This window comes from Necator americanus, chromosome V (genome assembly GCF_031761385.1).
Source record: "Necator americanus strain Aroian chromosome V, whole genome shotgun sequence".
NCBI lineage: Eukaryota > Metazoa > Nematoda > Chromadorea > Rhabditida > Ancylostomatidae > Necator > Necator americanus.
In genome coordinates this window covers 7243187-7268366 of record NC_087375.1, presented here as the reverse complement: position 1 = coordinate 7268366, position 25180 = coordinate 7243187, and the positions used below count along the sequence as shown (strand labels likewise).

The 25180-nt window shown below is 37.5% G+C and overlaps 1 protein-coding gene across 1 annotated transcript; it reads left to right on the top strand.

Annotated features, from left to right (window-relative positions):
• Positions 1-11378: 11378 nt before the first annotated feature.
• Positions 11379-11927, top strand: RB195_013198 (uncharacterized protein; the record flags this gene model as incomplete). The annotated part of the gene is made up of 1 exon (XM_064202900.1): positions 11379-11927. The coding sequence occupies one exon, from the start codon at positions 11379-11381 to the stop codon at positions 11925-11927; it is 549 nt and encodes a 182-aa protein (XP_064058781.1).
• Positions 11928-25180: the final 13253 nt, after the last annotated feature.

Here is a 25180-nt window from a genome sequence, read left to right as displayed (position 1 = left end):
CTTCCAAAAGGTAAGTTGCTATCTAAAAAGTGAAAAATCCACGAAGCGCATCCTAATTGGATCAAATTCTGATTCTTTGCTGGGATTTTTATGCATCTCTGCAACATTCTTCGCCCTCCTCCGTGCCCCTGTAGTGGCGAGGCTCAAAAAAAAGGGTTAAATATGAAACGATTGCAAATAAAAAGGTCGTGAAAGTAATTCAAACCTAATCTGTTTTTTTTTCCTAAAGAAGAGATTCGTTTGGAGAGGCTTTCCAGTACGGCGATTGACGTGTCGGATGTCAACTGGCAGGAAATTTGATACGCCGCCGCCGCCCATCGGCCGAGGAGCACATCCACGCCGGCTAAGGAATTTGAATGCTGCATGACGTTGAGTTATACTGACAGTTAATGGACGGAATTAGCATTTAGCATTGGCGCACGTTCATCACTTTAGTACTAGTTTAATACTGCTTAAGTATGGAACCTCAGAAGCCCAGAAAGAAAGCGGTCAGCAGAAAGGCTGTACGACGATTTAATCCTGAGAAGTAAGGAAAAAGTTTCTTCTCAATAAAAGTGACAATTTGTAAGATGCTCAAGTGAGAAGTATATTTATTATTTATTGATTTATATAAGTTATAATAATTTTATGAATCTTTTCAAGCGTAGGCAGCGTATCACGAAATTGACGTGGTACGTAGACCACAGGAAAAAAAGTAGATTTCGGGTTGTAGGCAAGAAAATCGAAGCCACGTTCATTTCTGTAGATTACGAACGTGAAAAAATGAACGTGGCTTCGATTTTTTTGCCCTATTCGTCGTTTAAAAACGGTGTGGAACACGACGCTCTTTCCTACGAAATCAGTCGCAACCCGCCACTCTTGCGCTGCGTTCACGAGCGAGCGGACGAAGATGGCGGAGATCTATCATCACCCTGCTCGAGTAAAGCCAACGAATAGGCTGTTGAGGGGACCGAAGCGTGCACAAGTATGGGTGTTATAACGTATCTCGTAGGAACTAAAGCACGCGATTCCCACGCGCTTGTTTAGGTCAACTAGGAGGAATTAAGCCTAGACACATTCGTATCCGTAATCTACAAACCAAACCCTATGTTCTCCCCGAGATTTCCGTACCGTGTCAGTTTCGTGATACATTCCCTTTAAGGAAGCGTTGTAACGTTGGAGAAAAGCTTGAGAGTGGCTGAAGAAAGGGAAAGCAAAGATTGTTCTGCGTAATAGATACAGATGGGTCGCCTACTTAGTGTTAATTGCCTCACGGCACCTCACGTAATGCTAGTTAAACGATTAAATGGAGTACAAATTCGCTAGAGTCGATGATTCGGAAACGTTTTGAGAATATTTCGAAAACACATTAATTTTAATATAATAATAGAAAAGAACCGTTAACGAACCCTCATATTTTTATTTATACTAGTTCATTATTACTTTCGTATTAGGGCGGGTTTAGCGCAGTCAGTAAGAGGTCCACTGTGCTCGCACGGTCGATCCCAGCGGATTGATACTTTGTCAAGAAACTTTATCTTTATTTTTCTTTAATCTTTATATTCACTATTATTCAGTTACTTTTGTTTACTTTTCATTTATTCAAAGCTTTTTGCTTTTGAACAACATTAACAACACTTGCGGAGAAATCTGCAAAAATTCGCGAAAAATAACTATCAACATAGAAACGAGAGACTTTCGCCTACAAAAAATAACCAACTAAAAATAACGAAAATAACCAAAAAAATAACAAAAAAAAGTAACTAAAAAAATAAAAACAAAAAAAAAGCTAAACCAGGTTTCGTTAGTAAATTGGAAAGCGATGGCAAATTTTTGCGCTTGTGGAAAATATTTGGTATGGATTTTGGACTTCAAAAAGTATGGATATCGGATTTTGAGCAATTAAGAACTTCTTTCAAGTATTCTTATTCGCATCAGTGTTCAAATAAATATAAATAAACATGTGTCAATAGTTCTATAGAAACATAATACCAAATTATAGTCCAAGTTTATAAATTACAGTTTCAATTATAGTTTATGGTTAATTGTTATAATTTTAAGTTAAAATTATATCATAAAGATAAAGTAAAAAGGTAAAATTTGAAAGATGTTTTTTTTACTCTTCCTAGACGATTCACTCTAACCCCTTTAGTGCTTATCCCGTACATATCCGTCATAGAGTGCACCTTTTATTTATTTTTTAATTAGTTATTTTTATTTTATTTTATTTTATTATTTTTTAATTTTTTTAATTTTATTTTTACACCAATTAAGAGGCACTAAGATCAGCATTAAGACCCTTAACGCTCTTCGTGGGAAAAAGAGGCCAAAGGAATAGGAAGAAATGCAGGAGGTCCCTAACGCCATTACAGGAAACTCAATCAAGTCAAACGCAAATCAAGGCAAATTTTTGGAAAACTCATTCTAGTCGACTGACAAATGGATTGAGTTCAAATTTGTTAATTCGAAAGGAAAATTCAATGACAACGAAGATACAGATGGAAAATAAAAGGTGTCGAGAAGAAAAAATGCAGTTGTAAGTTAAAGGAAGAAATCCTTGAAACAACGAGAATATAAATGGAAAATAAAAGGTATTGGCAGAGAAAAAAAAACGCAGGTAGTCTGTTGATGACTAGGCGAGTATCGTGCAACTAACCTTACTAACAAAGTAACAGTCAATTTTCACACCTAATGGAATTTAGCACCCGAGATTTCCGCTGACCCAGTTGACAAAATGCGAAGATGTCATCAACAATGCCTCAGATTGCGATTATTATATTCCACTTAATGTTTTCTTTGGAAAACACCTAATTTGCACCAAAATTGTATAAATAAGTAAATAAATTGTTTGAATTTCTTAGAAAAAAGTATTTTTTCTATTTTTGTCTTTTTTGAAGTCTTTTTCTAAAAATATTTTTTTTGTTTCTTTGCTAAGATGCTAAAAAAAACCTCTACATCACCATCAAAAATTATTTCTGCAGCATTTTCTTCGCTTTAGAAGCTCAGTTCTGCTTCAGACAAAGACATTTACAGGATCTGTTGCCTTGGATTCATTCATAAGCACTAAGTATTTCTAATACAAGTGACGTTCAACTTCCAAAGTAAGTACTTCTGATGAAGATTTTCTAGATAATACGAGAAATATTGAAGGGAATTTTAGAACTACCTTACCATCAGAAAAAATAAAAGGGATTTCTTCTTTTTTGAGCTCCAAATATTTTTAAAAGTTATATATGGCAGATTACAAGAGGATTTTTACAATATTTAAGATTTTCAACAACTTTCGACACGAATTCCAATGGCCACTATGGCTGAATATATAAAAGATGGTCTTAAAGAACAACAAGAAATAACATCAAAATAATAATCAAATGCTAATGATTTGAAAAATAACCCATTCCTGTATTGCAAAAAAAAAGGACAGAAAATGATGATGAAATGAAGATGGAGCGTATGAAGTTCAAAGATAAAACCACGCCACCGAAAAGTGCGCTACGCTTTACGTAATGATATTTTCCGCGGGCGAATCAATTTTTTCCTGCATTGCTTAGGATAATTGTAATGAGGGATGGAAATTGATTAACTTCCACAGAAAATCAGCGATACTTAATTCATCTACGCTTAGTTGTTGTCCTCACTGAGCGATTACGTTTTCTAAAATGTTTACTTGGTTTTTTATATTTGTTTTCGGGAACGAGATGATTTCCGAGCAATGAGACTTTGATCAAAAAACAACTATAAAAGTCCACCATCCGAAAATAGGAGCTTTAAAAATAAATTCGGGTGTAGCGAATTCAGAATACCTGCGAAATATGAGATTACTTGAAAATAGCTTTTAAAAAAATTAATTATGAATGATTTCCCAAATACTTTTGCTTCAGAAACAGTGAAGGAAGTATGCTGTCTCCAAAAAAGAAAAATAAACAACAACAAAAATAGGAAAAAAAAGAAAAGATGGTCCATGTTCTTATCTCAGGAGAAAAACCCACGACGAATTTTTTTTTGAAAACCTTATCCTATGCTTTCGTTCATCTTTGCTACACCAGGACCCATAAGAATTTGGAATTTTGCTTTAATTTTCTGGATTTTTTATTTGAGGCGAAAGAATGAAGGAAGGACAAATAAATTAAAATAAACAACGATAATAAATAGGCGAATAAATAATAAAGGTTGTAAACAACGAGAATAAATAGGCGAATAAATAATAAAAGTTGTAATAAAATAGTAGATATATAATAATAATAATAATATAATATAGTACATAACAATACAGATCTATCATATAATTCGCGAACTTTCCGAAATTGTAGAATTTGAAAATTTAGAATTTTACTGTTTTAAGGGGAATTTAGAAATTTAAAAAATCGGAATTTTTTAAGTTAATTTTTTCGTACGCAAACAGTAAATCCCAGATTCGTAGGAACGGAATGAATCTCGAACTGCTGTGCTCCCATTTCTCACATGTTAACGATGTGGACGAGCTCTTGCGGACGCTAACAACAATGCGATGATCGCAGTGTTCGTGATTAATACTTGAGAACCCCCGTTCCTATTCCCAGAAAAAAAAAACCAAAGCTCCCAGAGGGGTGGAATTTCGATCTTCTTTGGATCTTGGCAAAACGTTTGCAGATTCTCAATGATATATGTGAAAAAGGAATAAAAATTGTTGACATTCTTCATTACGGCTTTCGTCCTACGATCAGGCGAACGTTTCAGCGTTGTCGCCTTCGCCTGAGCGTAGGACCTCGAAGCATTTGCTTATTTATTTATCCACTTATCTATTTATTTACTTATTTATCAACTTACTTATTATGTATTATCTATTATTTACTTACTCAATTATTTATTTACTTGCCTATTTATTTATTTATTTATTATTCATTATCTATTAATTAATTCTCGTTTATTTAATCACTTATTTACTTGCTTATCTATTTACTTATTGTTCATCATTTACTATCTATTTGTTTATTTATTTAAAAACATCCATAGCTGTGCCATAAAAGAAAAGTAAGAAAGAACAGAGATTAGGAGAATTTTGCTCACGTTCTACAGTAGGATCGCTAATTCTTTGAATGAACGTGAGCAAAATTCTCCTAAGCTTTTAAAAGAGACGAGCATTTGCGTCTTTTTCTCCATAACTCGCCTCAATTGCGATCATTATTATGAGATCTATACATCAATAGATTCGTGAGCGTGAGCACTACCGTATGACTGACTGTAGTTAGAGTTTTTAAGACCTATCAAGGAAACATTTTTTGAAAAATATCACTTGCGGTACAGATTAAAAGGCTAAGTCCGAGATAATTACGCCCCAAGTACACACGATTTTTGACGTGAACATATTTTTCGAAAAGTGAAATGAAAGTTACATATTCGTAATCTACATAATATTGCGAACATTTTGATATCTCTCACAGCTATAACTCCATGACTCTGAAGATTTTGTAAATTTGACTAAAGTGACATGTTTCAACTTCAGGAATTACCAGCCCACATTACCAGCTTAAAAATTATTTTCTTACAAAATCAGCAAGAAAACTATTTGTTGTGGGATGCTGTATACAGTAAAGTTCGCCTTTGTTTTTTTTTTTACTTTTTACTTCTTTTTCTTTTTACTTTTTCTTCTTTTTACTTCGTGAGATGAATTGACAGGTGAATTGACATTCATCGGCTAAAGGAGGAGAGAAATCCCTACGTACGTTAGATCGTTTCCTTTAGTACAAAATGCTATGGTAAAACAACGGCCACCAGTGTTTGAGTAAGCGATTTAACCCGGAGCGAACGAATCTGTCAGCGGAGTTCGATGGGACCTCAAGCGGGAGGAGTCCACCAACGAACCTGAACGTCTAACCATCGTTAGGAAAGAATAAAGACCAATTATAGGGATAAACTTTTTAAAAGGGCAGTTTAAAATAACAGAATTCCAGCTACGTAGATAGTGATATGAAGGAATAAACAAAAAAGAAGGAGAACCCCAATCTAAAAAGAAAAAATTTGCGATGTTTCTCATTCTAGTTTCCTAACTGAAACGAGGATCCATCCATACAAATACTGATGGCGTAGTGCAGTCGGTAAGAGATTCCGCGGTGGCTGGGACATGATCGATCGGAGGTTCGAGTCCGCCCTAGTGCTCACCAAGCCTTTCGCTCCTCCGGGGTCGATAAATTGGTACCAGACTTGTCTGTGGGGATAAAAACACTGACTTGACACATCGGCTAGCCCCGCAAGTCATTGTATAGGCCAGTTACACGTTCGTGAACCTCGAACGATTCTGAATTGAAGTGAACGCGGGGCGCATCCCAAGCGGATTGATTAACGCCAGAAACTTTATCCTTTTATCCTCTATCGTGATATAATTCCTTTTCAGTACGGAAATATAATTATAAAATAGAAAATATACATATCTAATTCTGAAACTAGAAATTTAGGATGCGACCCGCATATGACTCCGTAGATCAAAACCCGGAAAAGTTTTACCACGGAGTTAGCTCGTTGGTGACGGCTGTACACTCTCCTTTTATATTTATTTCTGGATCTTTAGCATTTATCCGAAACGCCTCCAAACTTCTGCGAGAGACCTTTTCGCGTTCGTGGCAGAGAGTTTCTGCTCCTACGTTCCAGGAATGCGGAACAGTCTCATGGGTTCAACGAAGCGTTCCTATAAGTTATCCAAGAATAAAGTTTGAGATTTAAAATGATGGAAAAGGATTGGAAACAATGGGAATGAATGGCAGAACAAGACTAGTTTGTTACATTCCAAGCTAAACTTAATTGCTCTGCAGTGGAAATTCAATTATGTTATTTTCGGTGACCTGCTGACGTGAGAAGGCGTTCACATTGTTGCAACAATGACAATTATAGGACTCGACGTAAGCAGTGAAGGTAAACGAATTTTAAGGCCTTATTTAGTATCTTTGCAAACATTTAAGCTAAAATCTAATAATTTTACAGCCGGTTAGGTGCTACAGAAATAAGTTAGCAAGAAGATCTGTGAATCGCGAATCCGCGGCTACAAAATCTGTGTCGGACAATGGATGGACTTGAAGAGAATCGTCAAGATCCACAATTGAATATTGCGATGCAGTGAATGGAATTTTTCGTTCGGCTTTCGTCATCGAATTCGTTTAAATGCTAAATAGAAATGTGAAAAAAAGAGGAATTCGAGAGAAGCGGTGATGAATTCGTGAAGGAGAGAGAAATGTTTCGATACGATTGAAAATTGAGTGAGTAAGTACGAGTGAGAATGAATATCTATTAAGTTGATGCATGAATCTCTCCTTTTCCTTCCTCTCTCTGTTTGATCGTCTCGTTTTTGCCGTGCGCGCTTGTTAATGTTCCGTCGTTGCGTATGCGTAACGTGTGCAAATCTCATTTTTCACCAAACTACAACTGGCACTCATCTACTTTACATTTGGAGGCTACAATGCTGCAGAACTACCTCCGTGGCAAGCTGTACCTGAACAGAAACTGCCTGCTTCACGATTCCGGCTTGAAGGCATCACTCCACGAATCTGAAGTGGTACGGATTTCAGGTGGGGTATTCGTATACGGGATGGGTGACTATGGAGAGGGGGGTGATTCCGTCCATTTTTTCCTATTTGCCGTAAAAAACGGCCCGGAAGATACGGCTTGAGGCGTTTTAGCACACTATTTTCTACAAGGAGTTCGACTGGAGCGCGCCAGCTTTGTGCGGCGCCGCATCTTCCGGGCCGTTTTTTACGGCAATTAGGAAGAAATGGACGGAATCACCCATCTCTCCATAATCTACGATCACGTATACGAATACTCCACCTGAAATCTGCACCACCTCAGATTCGTGGGGTGATGCCTTTAAATACAAACGCAGGATACCATGAATCTGACGTTGTATGGAATTCTCATGGAAAGGTTCTATACAGAGTCGTAGATTGCGGAAAACCACATGGTTGCGCTCATCTTTCCGTGATCGTCGTTAGAAACGGCATGGGAATCGCTTTAGCTCCTACGAATTTGGATTAGTGTTTGTTTTCATTCTTTACTTTTTTCAAATCATCTAAAAGATGACAGTTTCATGTCTAATCGCTCTTTCAATGAAGCAGTCAGTCGCTCGTCTTCATTATTCTCTAAGTTAAGCGTTCTAACGAATGGATACTGCTGTGTAGGGTCACTAATCAGTGATCATGATTCAGATCACGAATAATAGAAAAAATAGATGGACCTATGTCGAGGTCCCAAGACACGAGAACCTTTCAAGACGGGAGATTACGAAGATGCCCCGAGGTAGGGTTAGCCGATCAGGTCCCACCGCGGAGGCGAACCTGTACTTCACCACCACGGAAATTGCGGCCACATTCGGCTGTACTGAATCGACGATTGTACGTAGGCTGCCGGAGATCGGCAGGCTCAGGAAGCGGCTTCAAACTATTTGCAAAAGAGTCGTGGCGGGGAGCTTATAACCTTATACTTTTACGATTCTTTTCTCTAATAAAATTTTCATTATAGAACAAAATAATATTATCCATGGAGCCCATGGAGCGGTTGTAGAGTCGGTAAAAGGTCTGCTGTGGCTGCACGGTGAATGCTTCGCCGGACCGCTTCAATCCCAACCAAACCTTTCATCCCTCCAGGGTCGATAAATTGGTGTAAGACTTGTCTGTGAGGATAAAAGAACACTGACTTGATCATCAGCTGGGTCCCGCAAGTCGACACGTGTCCCAAAACCTCAACGATTACGAATTGCAGTAAAACGTGTTGGTGCACCGGAAGTAGACTAATGCGCCAGTGACTTTATCCTTAATCCCTTTAATATTATCCATAGTAAGAGACGTCCAAATAATCACACCGCGAACTGAATTCTATTGAATTCATAGCATTTGTTCTCAACTTGTTCGATAGTGATCTACCAAATTTTTCAGGGACAAAAAAAAAATCAACAGAGAATGCGAAAATCATCAACTAATGAATAAACAGAGTAAACATTACAGCAAAGACGATGTTATTGGCTGCTCGGAGGAAAATCACCTGAGCTCGCCCCAAATTCTTCGACGCATTTCCGAACAGCGGTCGGCCATTAAGAAGCACTTAGTTTCATCGCGCCATTTAATTCTCAAAATGAAAGTTGCACTCCGTGAATTATTGATCGCATGCTCATGACTTTAAGAAGGTGAAAGAGTAATCTTCGTTGCTGGACTTAAGAAAAAGGAAATATTAAATTTACAAGCAAGAAAATTGTCCTAATTAGAAGTTCGTGTGTTTTTAATCTCTAAAGATCGCCAAATATACTACGCCTGTTGGATTTGAACTACAGGAAACTTAAAATACCCATTTAACAAAATTTGCCGCAAAAGTTTCTACATATGTACACAGCTAGTTGCTGATCGCTTTTATCGATTACACAAAAGAAAATAACTAATCATCTTCAAAATTTAAAAAAAAAACTATAAAATCAAGTAATTCAGGCTCTGGTGAGCATGGATTTTTCAAATAAAAGTTCGCTGGTAATTCCTGGACCAACAGCGGTTAAAAAAACGTTGATTAAAAAAAGTTGAAGTGCATAGATATGTAGATAGATGACCAATACTACAGTAGAACCAATTTTAGTTGCTGGCAGCTGACGAATGCTTGGCTATCTACTCGATCTCATATAAAATGCAGCTTTGTTATACTCCTTTCATTCAGAAAAGATAAAAGGACCATTAAAAAAAGACGAAAGAATAACATGTGGGAAATTTTTTTATGCAATGATAAATCCAATGATTCACCTCTCTTTCATAAACTAAAGCGTTAGTTACTGTAGTCTATGCGAAATTTGATTTTTTTTTTCAAATTCGACTGAGAGAAGAAAGGAGAGAAACTGTGAAATTTATTGGAGCACGGAGTGGATTTCATGCTTACAAATGATTATCAAACTTTTGCGAAACTAGAATACGCTAGCGCGACTCAAGTAATAAATTGATTCCGAATAATAATAATAATGTTAATAATAATAATAATAATAATAATAATAATAATAATAATAATAATAATAATAATAATAATAATAAAATGGCTCGAAAAGAGGTGGATTTATGAACTGAATCATTTGGTCTAAACGAGATCTCTACGATTATTCTGGAACACTAAAGTTTTGGCCTAGATGGCCGTCATCTAGTATTCTGTGAAAAATAGTCACGCACTGGAACAACTGCCGAAAACATCATAAATATTTGTTATGAATGAGCTGACTCTGCTCAACTACCTACTATTTCAAACATCTAGAAGTTCCAGAATAGCTGGTGGTCTAGCAGTTCGGGATTGAATGCAACGTATAACGAAAGTGTTGTAGATGGAAAACCAGGTGTGGAACATATAGGGTTCAGGGTATAGAACTTCAATATGAGCGCGGCCCTGTTCAATGCTCTCTAATTGTCCTAAAAATTCACTCGATTCCCTCGCTCCTTTTTCCTTGAAACTACCATGTCAACTGAAATCTTTGTACTCTCAGAGGCTACATCTTTTTGAAGAGTTAGATGACCCCCTACGTAGTTCACTGTACAAGAAAGTATGTTCTGACATTGACTTCCATATGAGGAGATACCTTGCTTATCGGGGACGACGTTTATCGCGCAGAGAATCCATGAAGCCTTTCTATTTATACTTAAGGCATAGAATGAAGGCTAATGCAAGGCTTCCGAGTCTCGTGGGTCAGACAGGAGCCACCTATGTTACAGATGCTGATAAAGCTAAAGCTCTAGCTATGCATTTTGCAAATGTCTTTTCTTCAAACTGCAGCGATACCATTCCAGAAATTGTTGGCATAGCTCCTGTCCAACAGCAGTGCAGTAACTTGTTTTTCCACCCTACTGATATTTACAAACACCTAAAATCTCTTAAGCCGTCGGTTAGTGAAACGTATGATGGAATCCCACCTATTGTATATAAGGAGTGTGCAGCTACTTTATCTCCTCCTCTAGCTCACATCTTTAACATCTCATTATCATTAGGTGAAGTCCTACAAGTCTGGAAAAACGCCATTGTCACAGCCATTCCAAAGTCTCCAGGCACAAATTTACTGAACAATTACCGTCCTATTAGCTTACTACCAACGCCGGTGAAAGTAATGGAAAAAATAATCAGGGATAAACTATTATCTTGGCTAAAAAAGTTTCATCTAATTCCCAGTGAACAACATGGGTTTATTGCAGGCGCTTCGACATGTACTAACCTAATTGATAGTGTTTTTGACTGGTCTCTAGCTCTGAACCAAGGTAAATCGATAGATGTAGTATACATTGACCTGTCAAATACATACATAAATACATACATACATTGACCCCTTCGATAAAGTATGCCACTCGAAACTAATTGCTAAACTCCATTACTTCGGAATACGGGGCCATATTTTGGATTGGATGATCTCTTATCTTAACATGAGAAGTATGACAGTCAAAGTTGGTCATAGATACTCAGCCAAATTCCCTTGCACGAGTGGAGTTCCACAAGGTGGAGTCCTGTCCCCTCTCTTATTTCTTATCTACACAGTCGACCTACTAAGTGTGCTCAGAACTTCTCCGCTCGTGAAAGTCCAAGTGTACGCTGATGACATTAAGATTTACGGCATCTATGATGATGAGAACTACCATGAAGTACGTACTGCACTTCGAACGTCACTAGCTAGGATGTCTGACTGGGCTTCTAAATGGGATTTGCACATTAACTATGACAAGTCCCTGGTTATGCATTTAGGTAAAGGGGATGTGGCTGAGTATAGTATGAATGGAGTAACTCTTAACACATGTAAATCTGTAAGAGACTTAGGAATTTTTGTCGATGATAACCTCAACTTCTCTGAACACATTGATCATGTTGTACGAAAAGCATACTCCTCCCTTTTTCGCCTTTTTCGGATTGCCCACACCAGTAATCCAACTATTCTCACTCGCTTATACAAATCTTCTTCTCATCTTGAATATGATATTGAGCCCTAAAGAAGACAAAAGCAAACTTACCGTATGTTGTTCAAAAGATGTCAGCAAATCAACGGTGACTACTACAACGATCGTCTTAGAAATTATAGATCAGCTTGAAGAACAGACGTATATACTTCGACTTGATCTTTTGTTTTCGAGTCCTCAGAAACGAAACCAAGTTAACGCCCAGCAAATATTGGTACTTTAGACCTTTTAGTGAAAGAACTGGTGGTTTCAACTTACATTACGCAAAAATTCAGCATAATAACTTTTCGCTTATGTTCAACAATTTCTTCTATAGAACTGCAAGATGGTTGGAGCTCTTACCTCGTGATGTTCTCAAAGCCGGACACAGTAGAATATTCAAGATGAGTTTGAAGAAAATTGACATACGCCGGTGTTTGAATACTGACGTCTAACAGCATGCTTCTCTTATTCTAACAACTTTCAGATGTCTGGTGCCATTTGCTCAGTATACGAACCGCTCATAGATTCCCACCATTAGTAGTTCTTAGTTGTTTACTATATCCCTCTTTTTATTGCCCTCCTTCTCATAAATCTATTCTTTTTTCAGCTAACTGCATGCAAGTCCTCGCATCCTTCTGACGCATGAAGCCTAACTCGCTCAGTGAAGCTCATTCACTAACAAGGATACTAATATCTTATGATTTGATCACTTTTTTTAAATGTTCCGTCATGTCGCCTCTTCTCTATACTATCTCTAAATAACCTCATCTTATCGACTTCGAACTATCGACTATCGACCACGAAAAGGACTGCGTCAGGCCCCACAAACAATGAGTTTACCGTCTTTTTCTTATCTATCCTGACATAGACAAATGTGTTTTTTTTGGTGCACTATCTGTGTATGCGAATAAATAAACAAACAAATAAATAAGTAAATAAATAAATAAAAAACGGCATGGGAATCGTTTTAGTCCCTACGAGGCAAGCTAGAACGTCCAACCGTTGCACACGTTCCAGTTCCCTCAGCAGCTTATCCTCTAGTTATACTTGGAGAGGTTGCCAAGAAAACTCCATTGATTCTTGACCGCTCGCTCGTGAACGCGACGTGTGCACAAGTGCAGGGCGTTCTCAGGAATCTCGTAGGAACGAATGCAGTTTCCCACGGACGGTTTTCAAAGTGCCAGGGGAGAGTTGAGTGGGGCCACGGTGATAATCGTAGTCTACATCTCAAACTCTATATCTTTTCATACTTTTCCCGATAACGTCAGTTTCGAGATGAGGTAGCTTCAATTCATATCCCATACATTAAATAATAATTTTCTAAGTGTTTAAATTTCTCCACGTCTTACCAACAAAACAATATTGTTGCGAAATTTCTTACAATCATTATTATTGGAAAAAAACACTCGCTATTCTAGGAGTAAGTAATGGAAGAGAGCTGAAATTGCTTTGTTGTTCATAAGCCCACAGGGAATCATTTCGGACCAAAGTCCTCACCTACATATTTTCCCATAATCTTGAAGGTGTTGGTATCTCTCCAAGAGTACATGAGGTTAGTGTCCACGAATGTAGCCACAAATGGGAGTGCGATCACACTTAATTCTCTATAATCACCCAGAAAAAAAGCCATGGAAAAAGGTTTTGTCGCACCGGTTTTTATCCTACGAGACACCTAACAACGTGCCACGTCCGCGATGACAAGGAAACGTGCCGCACTCGCCAACGGGCGGAAAATCAACGAGCTGCTGACGCTGTCTCTTCCGCTCGCTAGCCAATGCAGCGCGTATGCCAGCTCTCGATGACGTAGCATGTTATCAGGTGTGTCGTAGGAGAGTCTGATGCGACACCATCGTTTCCTACGCCATTTCTCTGGATAATTAGGGGGAATTCAGCGTGATTGCGCTAACACTCGTGAACTACACCCGTAAGCTTAACTTTTGCTCAAGAAATACTTACAACTTCATTTCCATGAAATACTGCTTTTGATTTTCCCATTTAACCATTTTTGATTATTGATTTTTAATTTTACCCAAAGATAACTTCCATAACTTTCATGTTCCAAATGAAAACTGGCTGAAGTCCTACGCCTGAAAAAAAGAAAAAAAAAGAAACGAAGAACGAACGCCTTTGTGATTATCCAACAAAAAACCACTGCAAATTCTTTCTACGTGATTTCACAGAGAATTCCACAAGACACTGAACTGGGCTGCAAAGACGATGTAAAAGTGCATTTAATGAAATATTTATACTACAAATAGGCTAACGAGAAAATTATCCAGGTTCTCATATTCCGATGTTTTTGCAGATTTGCAAAACTGAATGATCTCAAGCAATGATATCTTCTCCTTTTTCGTCGCGTTTGTCTGGATCAGTGGCTGGTCCGCTTTGCTGTATGGATAGCGCTATTTCACTCGGTCGTGTGCATGATCAGGGTGGATGCCAGCTGGCTTAATATTACTGTGAATCGTATCAAGCCAGTACTGCTTTGTCCGTTTCCTTGGCACTTCTGGGTCGTAAGGGTACTTCTGGGTCCACGTTGATCTTACGGAGAGTGTAGTTATCACACCGTAGGACGTAGCAGAAACGAGTTCAGAAACGAGTTTCGTGGATTTTCTCGGTTACGGGAGCAGCTTCCAGTAGTAGGGTCAGGATCAGGGTCAGGTCGGAAATAATAGGATCAGACAGACAAAGAAGCTAGGTATAGTGGCGTACAGCTCGGGGCAGTTGTGTAAGCGCCCCTCGCTCGCTTGAGCGGAGCTGGCGAAGGTCCCACCGCGGTCGCCGCCGCTTGCCCCATCGTACCGCTTCGAGCGCTACCGCTTATGCAATTGCCCCGAACTTCATATCGTTTTCACCCGACTATGTCTTGGTTGCGGATGTGGTCAAGGTCGCAAGTCGTCTATCGCAGCATCTTCATTTCCGTCACTTCAAGTGGGAAGGACTTAACGTAGGAAATTTCTCGGAGTGCTTTAAGAATAATATCTTGTCTTTCCGAACCAGTGGAAAAAATCGCTGCATGGGCAGTTAAATCATGTCTCAACAATGCTACAGAATAACGTAGCCATAGAATATGAAGCGTTCAAATAGGATAAGGAGAAAATGATCGGCCAGAAGAAGAGGTAAACGAATGAGTGAAGTAAAGGTGCACAGAACGATTATATCTACGTAGCGATATCAAATACATCGGTACGTCTTAACGTATCGCTCTCAATCAATACTACGTAAATAGATATTATCCAATAATATTAACTATACAGGGGCGGATGTAGTGTAGCGGTTAGAGTTCCGCTTCATGCACGATCGATCGGAGGTTCGAATCCGCCCTAGTGCTCACCAAGCCTTTCATCCTTCCGGGGTCGATAAATTGGTACCAGATGTATCTGGAAGGATAAAAACACTGACTTGACACATCGGCTAGCCACCGTAAGTCATTGCATAGGCCAGTTACACGTTCGTGAGCCTCAAACGATTCTGAATTGAAGTGAACGTGGGGGCGCATCCCAAGCGGATTGAATAACGCCAGGAACTTTATCCTTATCCTTTATTAACTACACGGGACTTTAAAAAAATGAAGTAAACATGGTGAGGATACCACCCGGTAGATGGATTAAAAGGAAATCCTACAAAGCCACAGGATGCGTTCGAGAGAGACAAGATCTAGATAGGCTGATGTGTTCGCAGCATAGAGCGACCATCTAACTGGATTTGACTCAAGGATCTTAAATTCGACGGCGTCACTTAACGAAATCGCGGTCGTCAACGAATATCCCATGTGAGCAGGATGAGGAGAAAACCGAATTGGAACGATGATGACCTCCACAATAAGTGAATAGAGATTATCAAGTATTCAAGTAAAGCAGAAAATTTTTATCCTATAAATCCTAGTGCTAGTCCAAAGTCCTTACGTGCGAAAGACATTGTAATTTCTTTGTTTGTTTTCTTTTGAAGGAAACCAAAAAAAAGAATGATTGTTTTCAAAGGCACCGTCGATGCTTAAATTTAATGAATTCAGAAGCAAACAACACTTTTCAGACGTTGAAAAAAAGCGAACTCAATCGAATATTCCAGTACTTCTTTTAAATCCACGAAAACAAGTAGAAAAGAAACCGGTGAGGAGCAAACTTTTGCGAAAGTGGAGAACGAAAACGACATTAATAATAAGTACCGCTATCTGGAAGCTATCATGATCGCTTTCTGGAAGAATCATGAAAGCGGAATGAAGTCGTAATGGCGGCGCCGAGAGAGGTCGTAGAGTTCTGCGCCGCCGGCAAAACACGGAAGTTAGCGCGAAAAGTTGGCGAGAAAAAAAAATCTGGTTCCAGTAAATATATTAGAAAATCTGCTTATGGCAAGGCTTGTTACCCTAAGTGCAACTCTTATTTTTCTTCAAGTATTTAGTAAGAAAATCTCGTTTTCTTTCCTTCAATAGTATTCCATGGACAACTATCAGAGGTGGACTACGAAAATAACGAAACAAATTTAAGTAATAGGTCCGTAAATAGAATAAATATAGATAAGGAATTAGTAAATAAATATAAAAAATAAATAAGGAATTCTAAAGTGCGCATGTCCGACTGTCCTTGAATCTTGGCATGTTGAATATGTAGCTTTTTATTCTTGTGCTTTAAAAAACTATGAAAATAACTAAAAACGGAAAATTATAAATGTAAAAAAAATTCTAAATAATATATGTATAAATTGTGTATATATAAAATATATATAAATTGTAAATATATATAGGTAATATGAATATTATAATAAATAGACATAATATAATAAATATAAATAAATAAATATAAGAAAAATATAAGAAGCAAGAACAATAATAATAATAAATAAGGTATAACATAATTATGGATGATAGAAGGCGAAAACAACTAGATTAGCCTTAAAAAATGGAAAAAGGAAGATTGGAGAAAGAATAAGCTCGAATAATCTAGCCATAGACGTTATATTAAGAAAAAGCATGCAAGGCTCTTCATATTTCGAAAAAAAAAAACTTTCCGTTTTTTCTTCTCTTCTTCTGCACTCTTTAATATTATAATAAATAGACATAATATAATAAATATAGATAAGAAGCAATAACAATAATTAAATTAAATTGGAGGCAAGAACAATGATTTAAAACTGGCATCTTTGCAAAAGAGCGAATAGAATTCTAGAATCTTCTAGAACCGGAGAGAAATGTTGGTCGGCTAGCAACGAGAATGAAAATCCAACCGGAAAGAAAAAAAGAAGTACAAGTTTCATTGAAGCGGATAAAATTCACGGAATTCAGGAATTCAAAGTAAGCGCAGCATAGCAGAAGATGTGAAGCAATTTGTTAGACCAGCAGTGCTTAGCCGCTGGCGGCTGCCGCTGCCGATGCCGCCGCCGCCGCCAGCAGCGGCAGCGGCATCGCTGGCTGCCTAATGAGGCATATTCTTACCACCCGTCTTTTCGTTCGTCTCATGAGATTTCGTATATCAACAACGAGTTGACAGGTTGTCGAAAACATTGACTGAACGAGTACATTTTGACGAGAGAGAGGGAGAGGGGCGAACTTTTTCCAAAGAGCATGCCAACCCGAGGGGAAATATCCGACGGTTTTTTTTTTCGTCGAGTTCATCGCGTCACTGAAGAGTACAAGCGGCAGTAGTTCCTTCTATCTTATCTTTTGAAAAGCTCGAAAAAACCCAGCCGCGAATAAATTGGTCATTTTCTAGAAGTGTCATCTCCATAGGATATACTGGCCAGTGCATAGCGTTCTGGGTTAGTGGAAAAGACCTCAGGAAAACAGGCCCATTGACCTACCGTACCGAAAGAAAACGACCCGTCCACCCGCCATGAGAAAAACTGCGCCAATTTGCAAAAAAATAAAATAAAACCCAGAATTTTTTGTTTTGTTTTTTTTTTGTTTTGACACTGAGAAAATATGATCTCCTTCTTTTCGACGCACCATTGGTGTAATTGGATGAATAAATAAATAAAGAAATAAGAAAATACCAAAAAGACTCCACTCATACTCTCCGAGAAATGCATGGATTCGTAGAATTCCTCCATAGTATCAGGTTTGAGACAACCTGTTGCGGACCAGACAAAAACTAGAGGCAACGTCTAATATCGAGTCGAAAAAGCCACTATAACGAACGTTTCGTCGCAAATTCGACGCTAAGCACCCATTTATTCCAGAAAATTGCCGCAAATCGTTGACAATATAAAAACTTCCAGACATTAATCATGACAGCTTTTTTTTTCATTGCTTTCAATGAGAGGAAATTTTATTCTCGTAATAGAATCATTTATAGAAAAAGCGGAGTTTTTTCTGCAGCCTACAAACATTTAGTAGAACTCCAAAATCAAATTTTTCAAAAACGATTCAGAGTGCCTGGGAAGCTGGATGAGACATGCTTCCAACAAAAAAAAAGTACTCTGGCGCACGAATGATCTCAAAAAAAGAAAAGAAAAGAGAAAAGAAAACCAACTTACTGCTCATAATATTAACAATACTGAGATCAAGATGAGATTATAGCAAGCAGGGGAGAAACAGAAGACTGGGATAAAATTCTAAATATGAGTCGACTAGTGTTTTTGAAGAATTATTTTGACTAGGTTCTATGGATGCTGATCGTTCCGACAGATTATTTCGTACTAAACGGATTAGTGATCGAAAATTATCACCATCATGGGACAAAATAAATAATAATAATAAATAATAATAGATAGATAATAATAAATAATAGTAATAATAAAATAATTTAATCTAGAGTAACCTTTTAGAAGCCAGTTTATCATTTCATTTTTCTTTTAGTTTAGATTTCTAATTAACTAGAATAAGGATCTGCCTTCACAAATAGGTGCGATGTAGTCCAATCGGTAAGAGGGTCCGTTGTGGCTGCAACATGATCGATATGGGGTTCGAATCCGCCGTTGTACCAACTAAGCCCTACATCCCTTCAGGATCGATAAATTGGCATCAGACTTGCGAAAGTTCGATTTTCCTTGAATCTTGGCATAGAGATTGCAACTTGTCGATATTTAGGTTTTTTTGGTCTTTGTTTCCGGTTGTAATATCCTAGGGGATGATGACTTGTTCTGGATGAGGGATTTGAGAGGATATATTGCAAATGTTCTTACTTTCCAGGCTCTGACGAAGGCGATAACGCCGTAACGTTAGCCGTAATAAAGTTTGTTAACAATCTTGGCTGTTGCTAAATTGGTACCAGACTTGTCTGGGAGGATAAAAACGCTCACTTGACACCTTGGCTAGCCACCGCAAGTCATTGCATAGGCTTGTTAACTTACTTACTGTTACGTTAAGGGCGGTAGTACGCCGGAACGCTCGAAGCCGTATCTTCCGGGCCGTCTTCCACGGGAATTAGGAAGAAATGGACGGAATCACCCCTCTCTCCTCAATCTGCGATCCCGTATACGAATACTCCACCGGAAATCCGTACCACCTCAGATCGTGGATGAAACCTTTAACCTCGAATGATTCTGGATTGAAGTCGAAATCGTTGCTGGGTCTCAAGCGGATTGATTGACGCCAAACACTTCATCCACTCTTATTCTTTATTCATACAAAAAGAAATGCCTTGTAGATTTTATGGATAGAGGGTGAAGAAAAAAATACTGGGTCTTACCCTATAAAACTGTTATTTTACTAAAATGTCAAAAAAGGTTAGAAAGGTATGAGAATTCGTACAGCGGAAACGCGTTGCGAAGATATAAAGGGGGATAATTGCGTAAGAATCGTAAAAATGAAGCAACGTTCGGAAAAAGTTGTCGAATCAAGGGAATTTGCGCATTGTGCTGAAGCAACGAAGCAAATGATAGGAGAAAATTCTAAATGTGATGTGCATCTCTTTTCAGAGAATGTGAAGCCGAGTTAGGAATCTTCTCAAAGGATATTTCTTTAAGTAGAGCGACGAAGGGTGGGGAAAAAAGATAAAAAAGAACTCTAGCGAACAAAGTAGGAAGAGAATGAAATTACTTACTAGCCTCCGCTGAATCTTTTCAACAACGGATGAAAATCCGGGAAAAAAATGATGCATATGAAATGATATTCTAATCAACTACATCAGATGGTGGGTGGTCTTATGCAGTGTTGTCCGATGAATAATGTCTTGTAATATGATGCGGGTGGAGTTGGTGACTAATCCATGGATTTCACGGGAAGTTATGTCCGCGACGGAAACATGATGTCCGAAAGCTCATTTAATCCCGGTTATCGTGAAGAAACTTACATGCTCCATGGAAGGAAGCTGTACAAAGACAAATAGACGGGGATGAAGTTTGAAGGATAGATGTTTTAAAGACACCACCCCACGAATCTGGGATGATACGGATTTCAGGTGGAGTATTCGTATACGGGATCGTAGATTATGGAGAGATGGGTGATTCCGTCTATTTCTTCCTAATTGCCGTAAAAAAAACGGCCCAGAACATGCGGCCCGTGCACAAGGCTGGCGCGCTCCAATCGAACTCGTTATGGAAAATAGCGCGCCAGAACACTCGAAGCCGTATCTTCCGGGCCATTTTTTTACGGCAATTAGGAAGAAATGCACGGAATCATCCTTCCTCTCCATAATCTACGACCCCGTATACGAATACTCCACCGGAAATCCGTACCACCTCAGATTCGTGGAGTGATGCCTTTAAGGATTCTCACTGTAACTGTCCTCAAATGAGTTATGAGCATTGAATTTGCTAAGTTTACGTCTAAAAAGTATGAATCTAACTTCGAACTCTCATTCCGTAAGGTATTCCCATCTCTGAGAATTTAGTTCGATCCTTAGCGAGCAGAAGGAAGAAAATTCGCAGTGAAGAGTGGAGACATAAGTGGTCTCCGAAGAAAAAAACTCATGAATTGTTGAAATAATCCTAAGAGCCAGCTACAGATTCGAGTGCTGCTAGATAACCTTAAGGTGTTGGTCTCACTTAAATTTTATTTCTATTTTCTCGTTTCCGTATTTTTCTCTCCAGAAAATAAATGAGAAATACTTGCTCATAGAGCAGAAAACTGATAGAAAAGGCGACGACGACGAAATCATCGAGAAAAAAAGAAGCAAACGAAAAACGATAAAAAAACGAAACGATAAAAGAAGAGAAAGTGTTGGATGAAGGAATGATTTGGAGGAAAATTGAGAATATGAAATAAAATGAGGATTGACAAATAGTTCATCAATAGAAAAGTAAGCAAGAAACTGGCCAGTGCTTTTGTGAACAGAGAGAAAATGCAAAGATCTACAAAAAGCATGGATAAATGTCCGGAACGCAGCGGTACGGACAAGGAAACCCGACGGAACAACGCAGTTGGCTCAGTAGCTGACCGGATGAAGGTGTAGATCTATTGATCGCCTCTCCAATACGTAGGTCAGTTGGTCAAGAGGTCTACTCGGACATTCGGGCTGTCCCGGGGCCGAAAAAAAAAACAATCTTCTCGCAACAAATCTTCCATTTTCCCTATCTGCACCAAACTCTGCACCAAAGCCTGCACCAAATCCTCCATTTCCCTTAGACAGTCATCTAGCCCAATAGGATCCAATTATGCCTGTATCTTGTCAGTTTCCATGATTTTTTACGGATAAAATAAGTTAAGCCGACAATTGAGAGTGATCTGAACTCAAAATGAAAGAAGAAACACATATTTGATCTACGTGATCTGACCCAGTCGCGTCAATTGGATATTTGTGGACTTAACTGCTTTTTCTCAGAGCTAGACTTAGTTTTCTAAAATTTCCTGATCGAAATTACAAATTTATTTCTGGAAAAAGTAAATTCAAAAGTAATCGAAGCAAAATCAGTATTATTATTAGTAAGTAAAGTATTATATCCATGTAATGTACTGAAGATGAGGTTAAGATCAAAATTTCTCATGGATTTTAATTTTCAGCACATTTTTAAGATTTCAAGAGCATAACAAGAACTCTGTTGCGGTGCTGGGGAAAAGAACAGAAAATAACGTTCAGGCAATATTCCGAGCAATTTGCTGAACATCTATGCTGTACAAGCTGTAGCCTTCCGAAAATCCCCTGAGGCATATAGAAACCACTGGTTTATGATAAAGCGCGTTTGTTAAAAGAACATCCATACCGCCATTTTATGCTTGCGTTTAGCGGCCGTTTCTTTTTATTTTATGATGTTCAATTTGTGCTGAAATGCTATAAATGAAGTCACTACACATATGGCACATCGAATTCGTGGATATAGAGCTAGGAGAAAAATTAGCTTAGTATCTAGATAATTTATTTTTTTTTATTTCAAAAAATACACTGTATAATAAGTAATTCACCGGGGCGGGTGGTAGCGCTGCTGACTAGAGGTCCACAGTATGGTCGCCCCAGACATCCTAAGCGGAAATCGCATCCCAAGTGGATTGATACTCGACTGACTTTTACTCTGCTTTATTTAGTTACTTTACTCATCAGATTTACTCATCAGTTTTGCAAAAAATCCTCTCTTCCCAACTCTTTCGATGGTTCCACATTTGAATCGACCGTCGCAATCGACAAACAAACGACAGTCGACAGACAGTTGAAAAAAAGTTGAGTACAGAATATACAAGTAGGAATAAATTTCGTCGTGTGTAAGGTGGAAAAAGATCAATATTTGATCTACACACGATCGAAGTATTCCCATCAGTTCGAGTTTTACGGTAATCGTGTATTGCGTAACCGAAAAAAAATTTAAAGAAACGAAAAGCTGTTGAGAAGCGAAATTGAATGTTTTGGGCTCATTTTTCTTAAAATAACTCTCATAATTTCTTAAAATTCCCTTAAAATCTTTTAATCAGCAGAGGTCTCCGTAGAGCTCGGCTCATTGACCAGCTAAATAAATGCGATGACTCAAAACAAGAATATGAGATGAAGAAATGCAAGAATGAATGGGACTGGGAAAAAAAAATCAAAAGAGGATCGAAGATTTTAAGAAAATTCCATCCTAGATGTACTGCCGGCTCAGTTCGAGCATTCAAATTCACCTCAGGTGGTGCATTCGAATATGAACGAGCATACAGCGAATGGATGAAATAGTACGAGGAACTCGTGTCAAGAAGGAATTCGAAGCGAAACGGAGGATTTCATCCTCTACGAGAGGATTAATAATAGACATAAAGCCGTGACAACTTCTTTCCTCAACGAATACTACTCGAATACTATTTGGTTGCACTATGGATGCAATGGGACTTCGTTGTGGGACCTGCCGTTTCGTTGGAGGTGAATATTTCCGCGCCATCAAGATGTGTACTAGTGCTCGAACTAAAAGAATATGTTACTTCTTTTTTTGCATTGTATTTATCTTCCTGCAGGATGCATCCGTCATCCGCAGACAAGTTTTTCTACTGGATAGCAGTTCAACCAATCCAGACCCATTTATCCATCTCAGCGCGTTTTTATCCAGTTGGATGAACGATATTGGAAGCGCACACGAGAAAATACTTAGTCTAGCCGTAAAATTCGAAAAACAAAAACACATTACATACAAGACAATGCTATTTAAAGTGATTAATCCATTAAAAAAATTCTAAATGGAAAAGAATGATGATGTGGATTGAAAAACCGATGATGATAGCCCTCATACGAATGGCAACAGTAATCATTCCAGAAATGTGGAAATAATCGATTCACATGCTAGGAGTGTTCCAGATGGGCAACGAATGACTCAACGGTGATGTGGTCGACGGTTCAGTCGAATCAATTATGTGGTTGACGGTCGCTGTAGGAAAAAAGAGGAGTGCACCATAGCCATTAGGTCCTACGAAAATAATAATAAAAATAATGTTATAAAAATGAATTGCTTCAAATTTTATTTGTTATTTTTTTATTTTTTTATTTTATCAATAATAAATATTTTTATTTATTTTTTAACCAATTTTTATTAATAATAAGTATTAATTTTTTAAATTTATTTTTAGGTCTTTTCCAGAAAGATTTTTATTATATTACATATCATAAAAAATACGGAAAAGATTTTAGCAAGTACTGTACAGTAAGCCAAACCAAGAATGTTATTAACATAATAAAATAATAAAAATAAATAAATAAAATAATCCAATGAAAATGCAGTAAATAACAAAATAATGATAAATTATTAGCAATAAATGGTATAATAAATAACAACATAACGATAAATTATACATGAGAGCTATCCAGAATCCCTGGGAATCTTGCAACGCAATCACAAAAAAGTTTAGAACGAACTTTTTTAGTGAGTATTTAGTCGTATTAAATTAATATTGATTAAATAAATGAATAATATATTAGATTAGAAAGAATAAGTCGAACATCAGTAATAATAATACATATAGTAATATAATATATATAATAATATATATAGTATTATATAGTAATATAATATCAATATTAGCAATTACTGTACAATAATGCAAACCAAAAATGTTATTGATATAATAAAATAATGAATAAAAAAATAATAAAATATTAAAAAGATAAATGAATAAAATAATGTAATTAAAAATAACTAAGAAATAAATAGTAAAATAATGGTAATTTATCAGCATTAAAGGATATAATAATTAATAAAATAATGATAAATCGTACCTAAGAGCTGTCCAGTAACTCATGGAATTTTGCTATGCAATCGAAAAAAGTTCACTAAAGTGGACAAGGTGCTTTACTAGTAGCATTTACTAGTGTTTCGGGAAATTTCGAAACTCTTAGCAGGTTGTTTTCCGGCTCGAAACGCCTTATGCACTTCCGTGCTCAGCCCGAAACACCCCGCCCTCACCCCGCCATCCAGAAAAGGAACTTGAAGAGAGGTTGTCTTCATATCTGCCTTAAGCAGTCAGCAGGAAAAACGTGAAGAAATTCAATTTTAGTGAATTTTTCCCCGGCTATTGATTGCTGAAAGCAGTGCGTTCATGCAAAATATGGGAAATCCCTCAGGGATTTTTGGGGTTTTTCCTCTCCCTTTCCTTCTCTTTGCTTCCCGCAACGATTTTTTTCTTTTTCAAGTCATAGTTGTCTATTAATAATCGTTTTCTTCAAGCAAATAAACAATGACCGAATAAACTAAATAACCGCGTTGACCTATAACTGTTTCTGGTAAGATTTCATCTTAAAAATTGCACAGGACCACATTTCGATCTTATTCATACTGACTTTTTTGAGATAGAAAAACAAATTTAAAAAAAGTTCAAGCAGATTTAAAGTTAAGTTAATTTGAGATTAAGTTTAACTTAAAGTTAAGCTTAGACAATTTTAATTAAAAACAAATTTAAACAAAGTTTAAATAAATTAGATCGCCTCAAAAACTGAGCTCAACTGCATTTTTATTAAAGATGAATTTTCTTTCGTTTTTTTTTT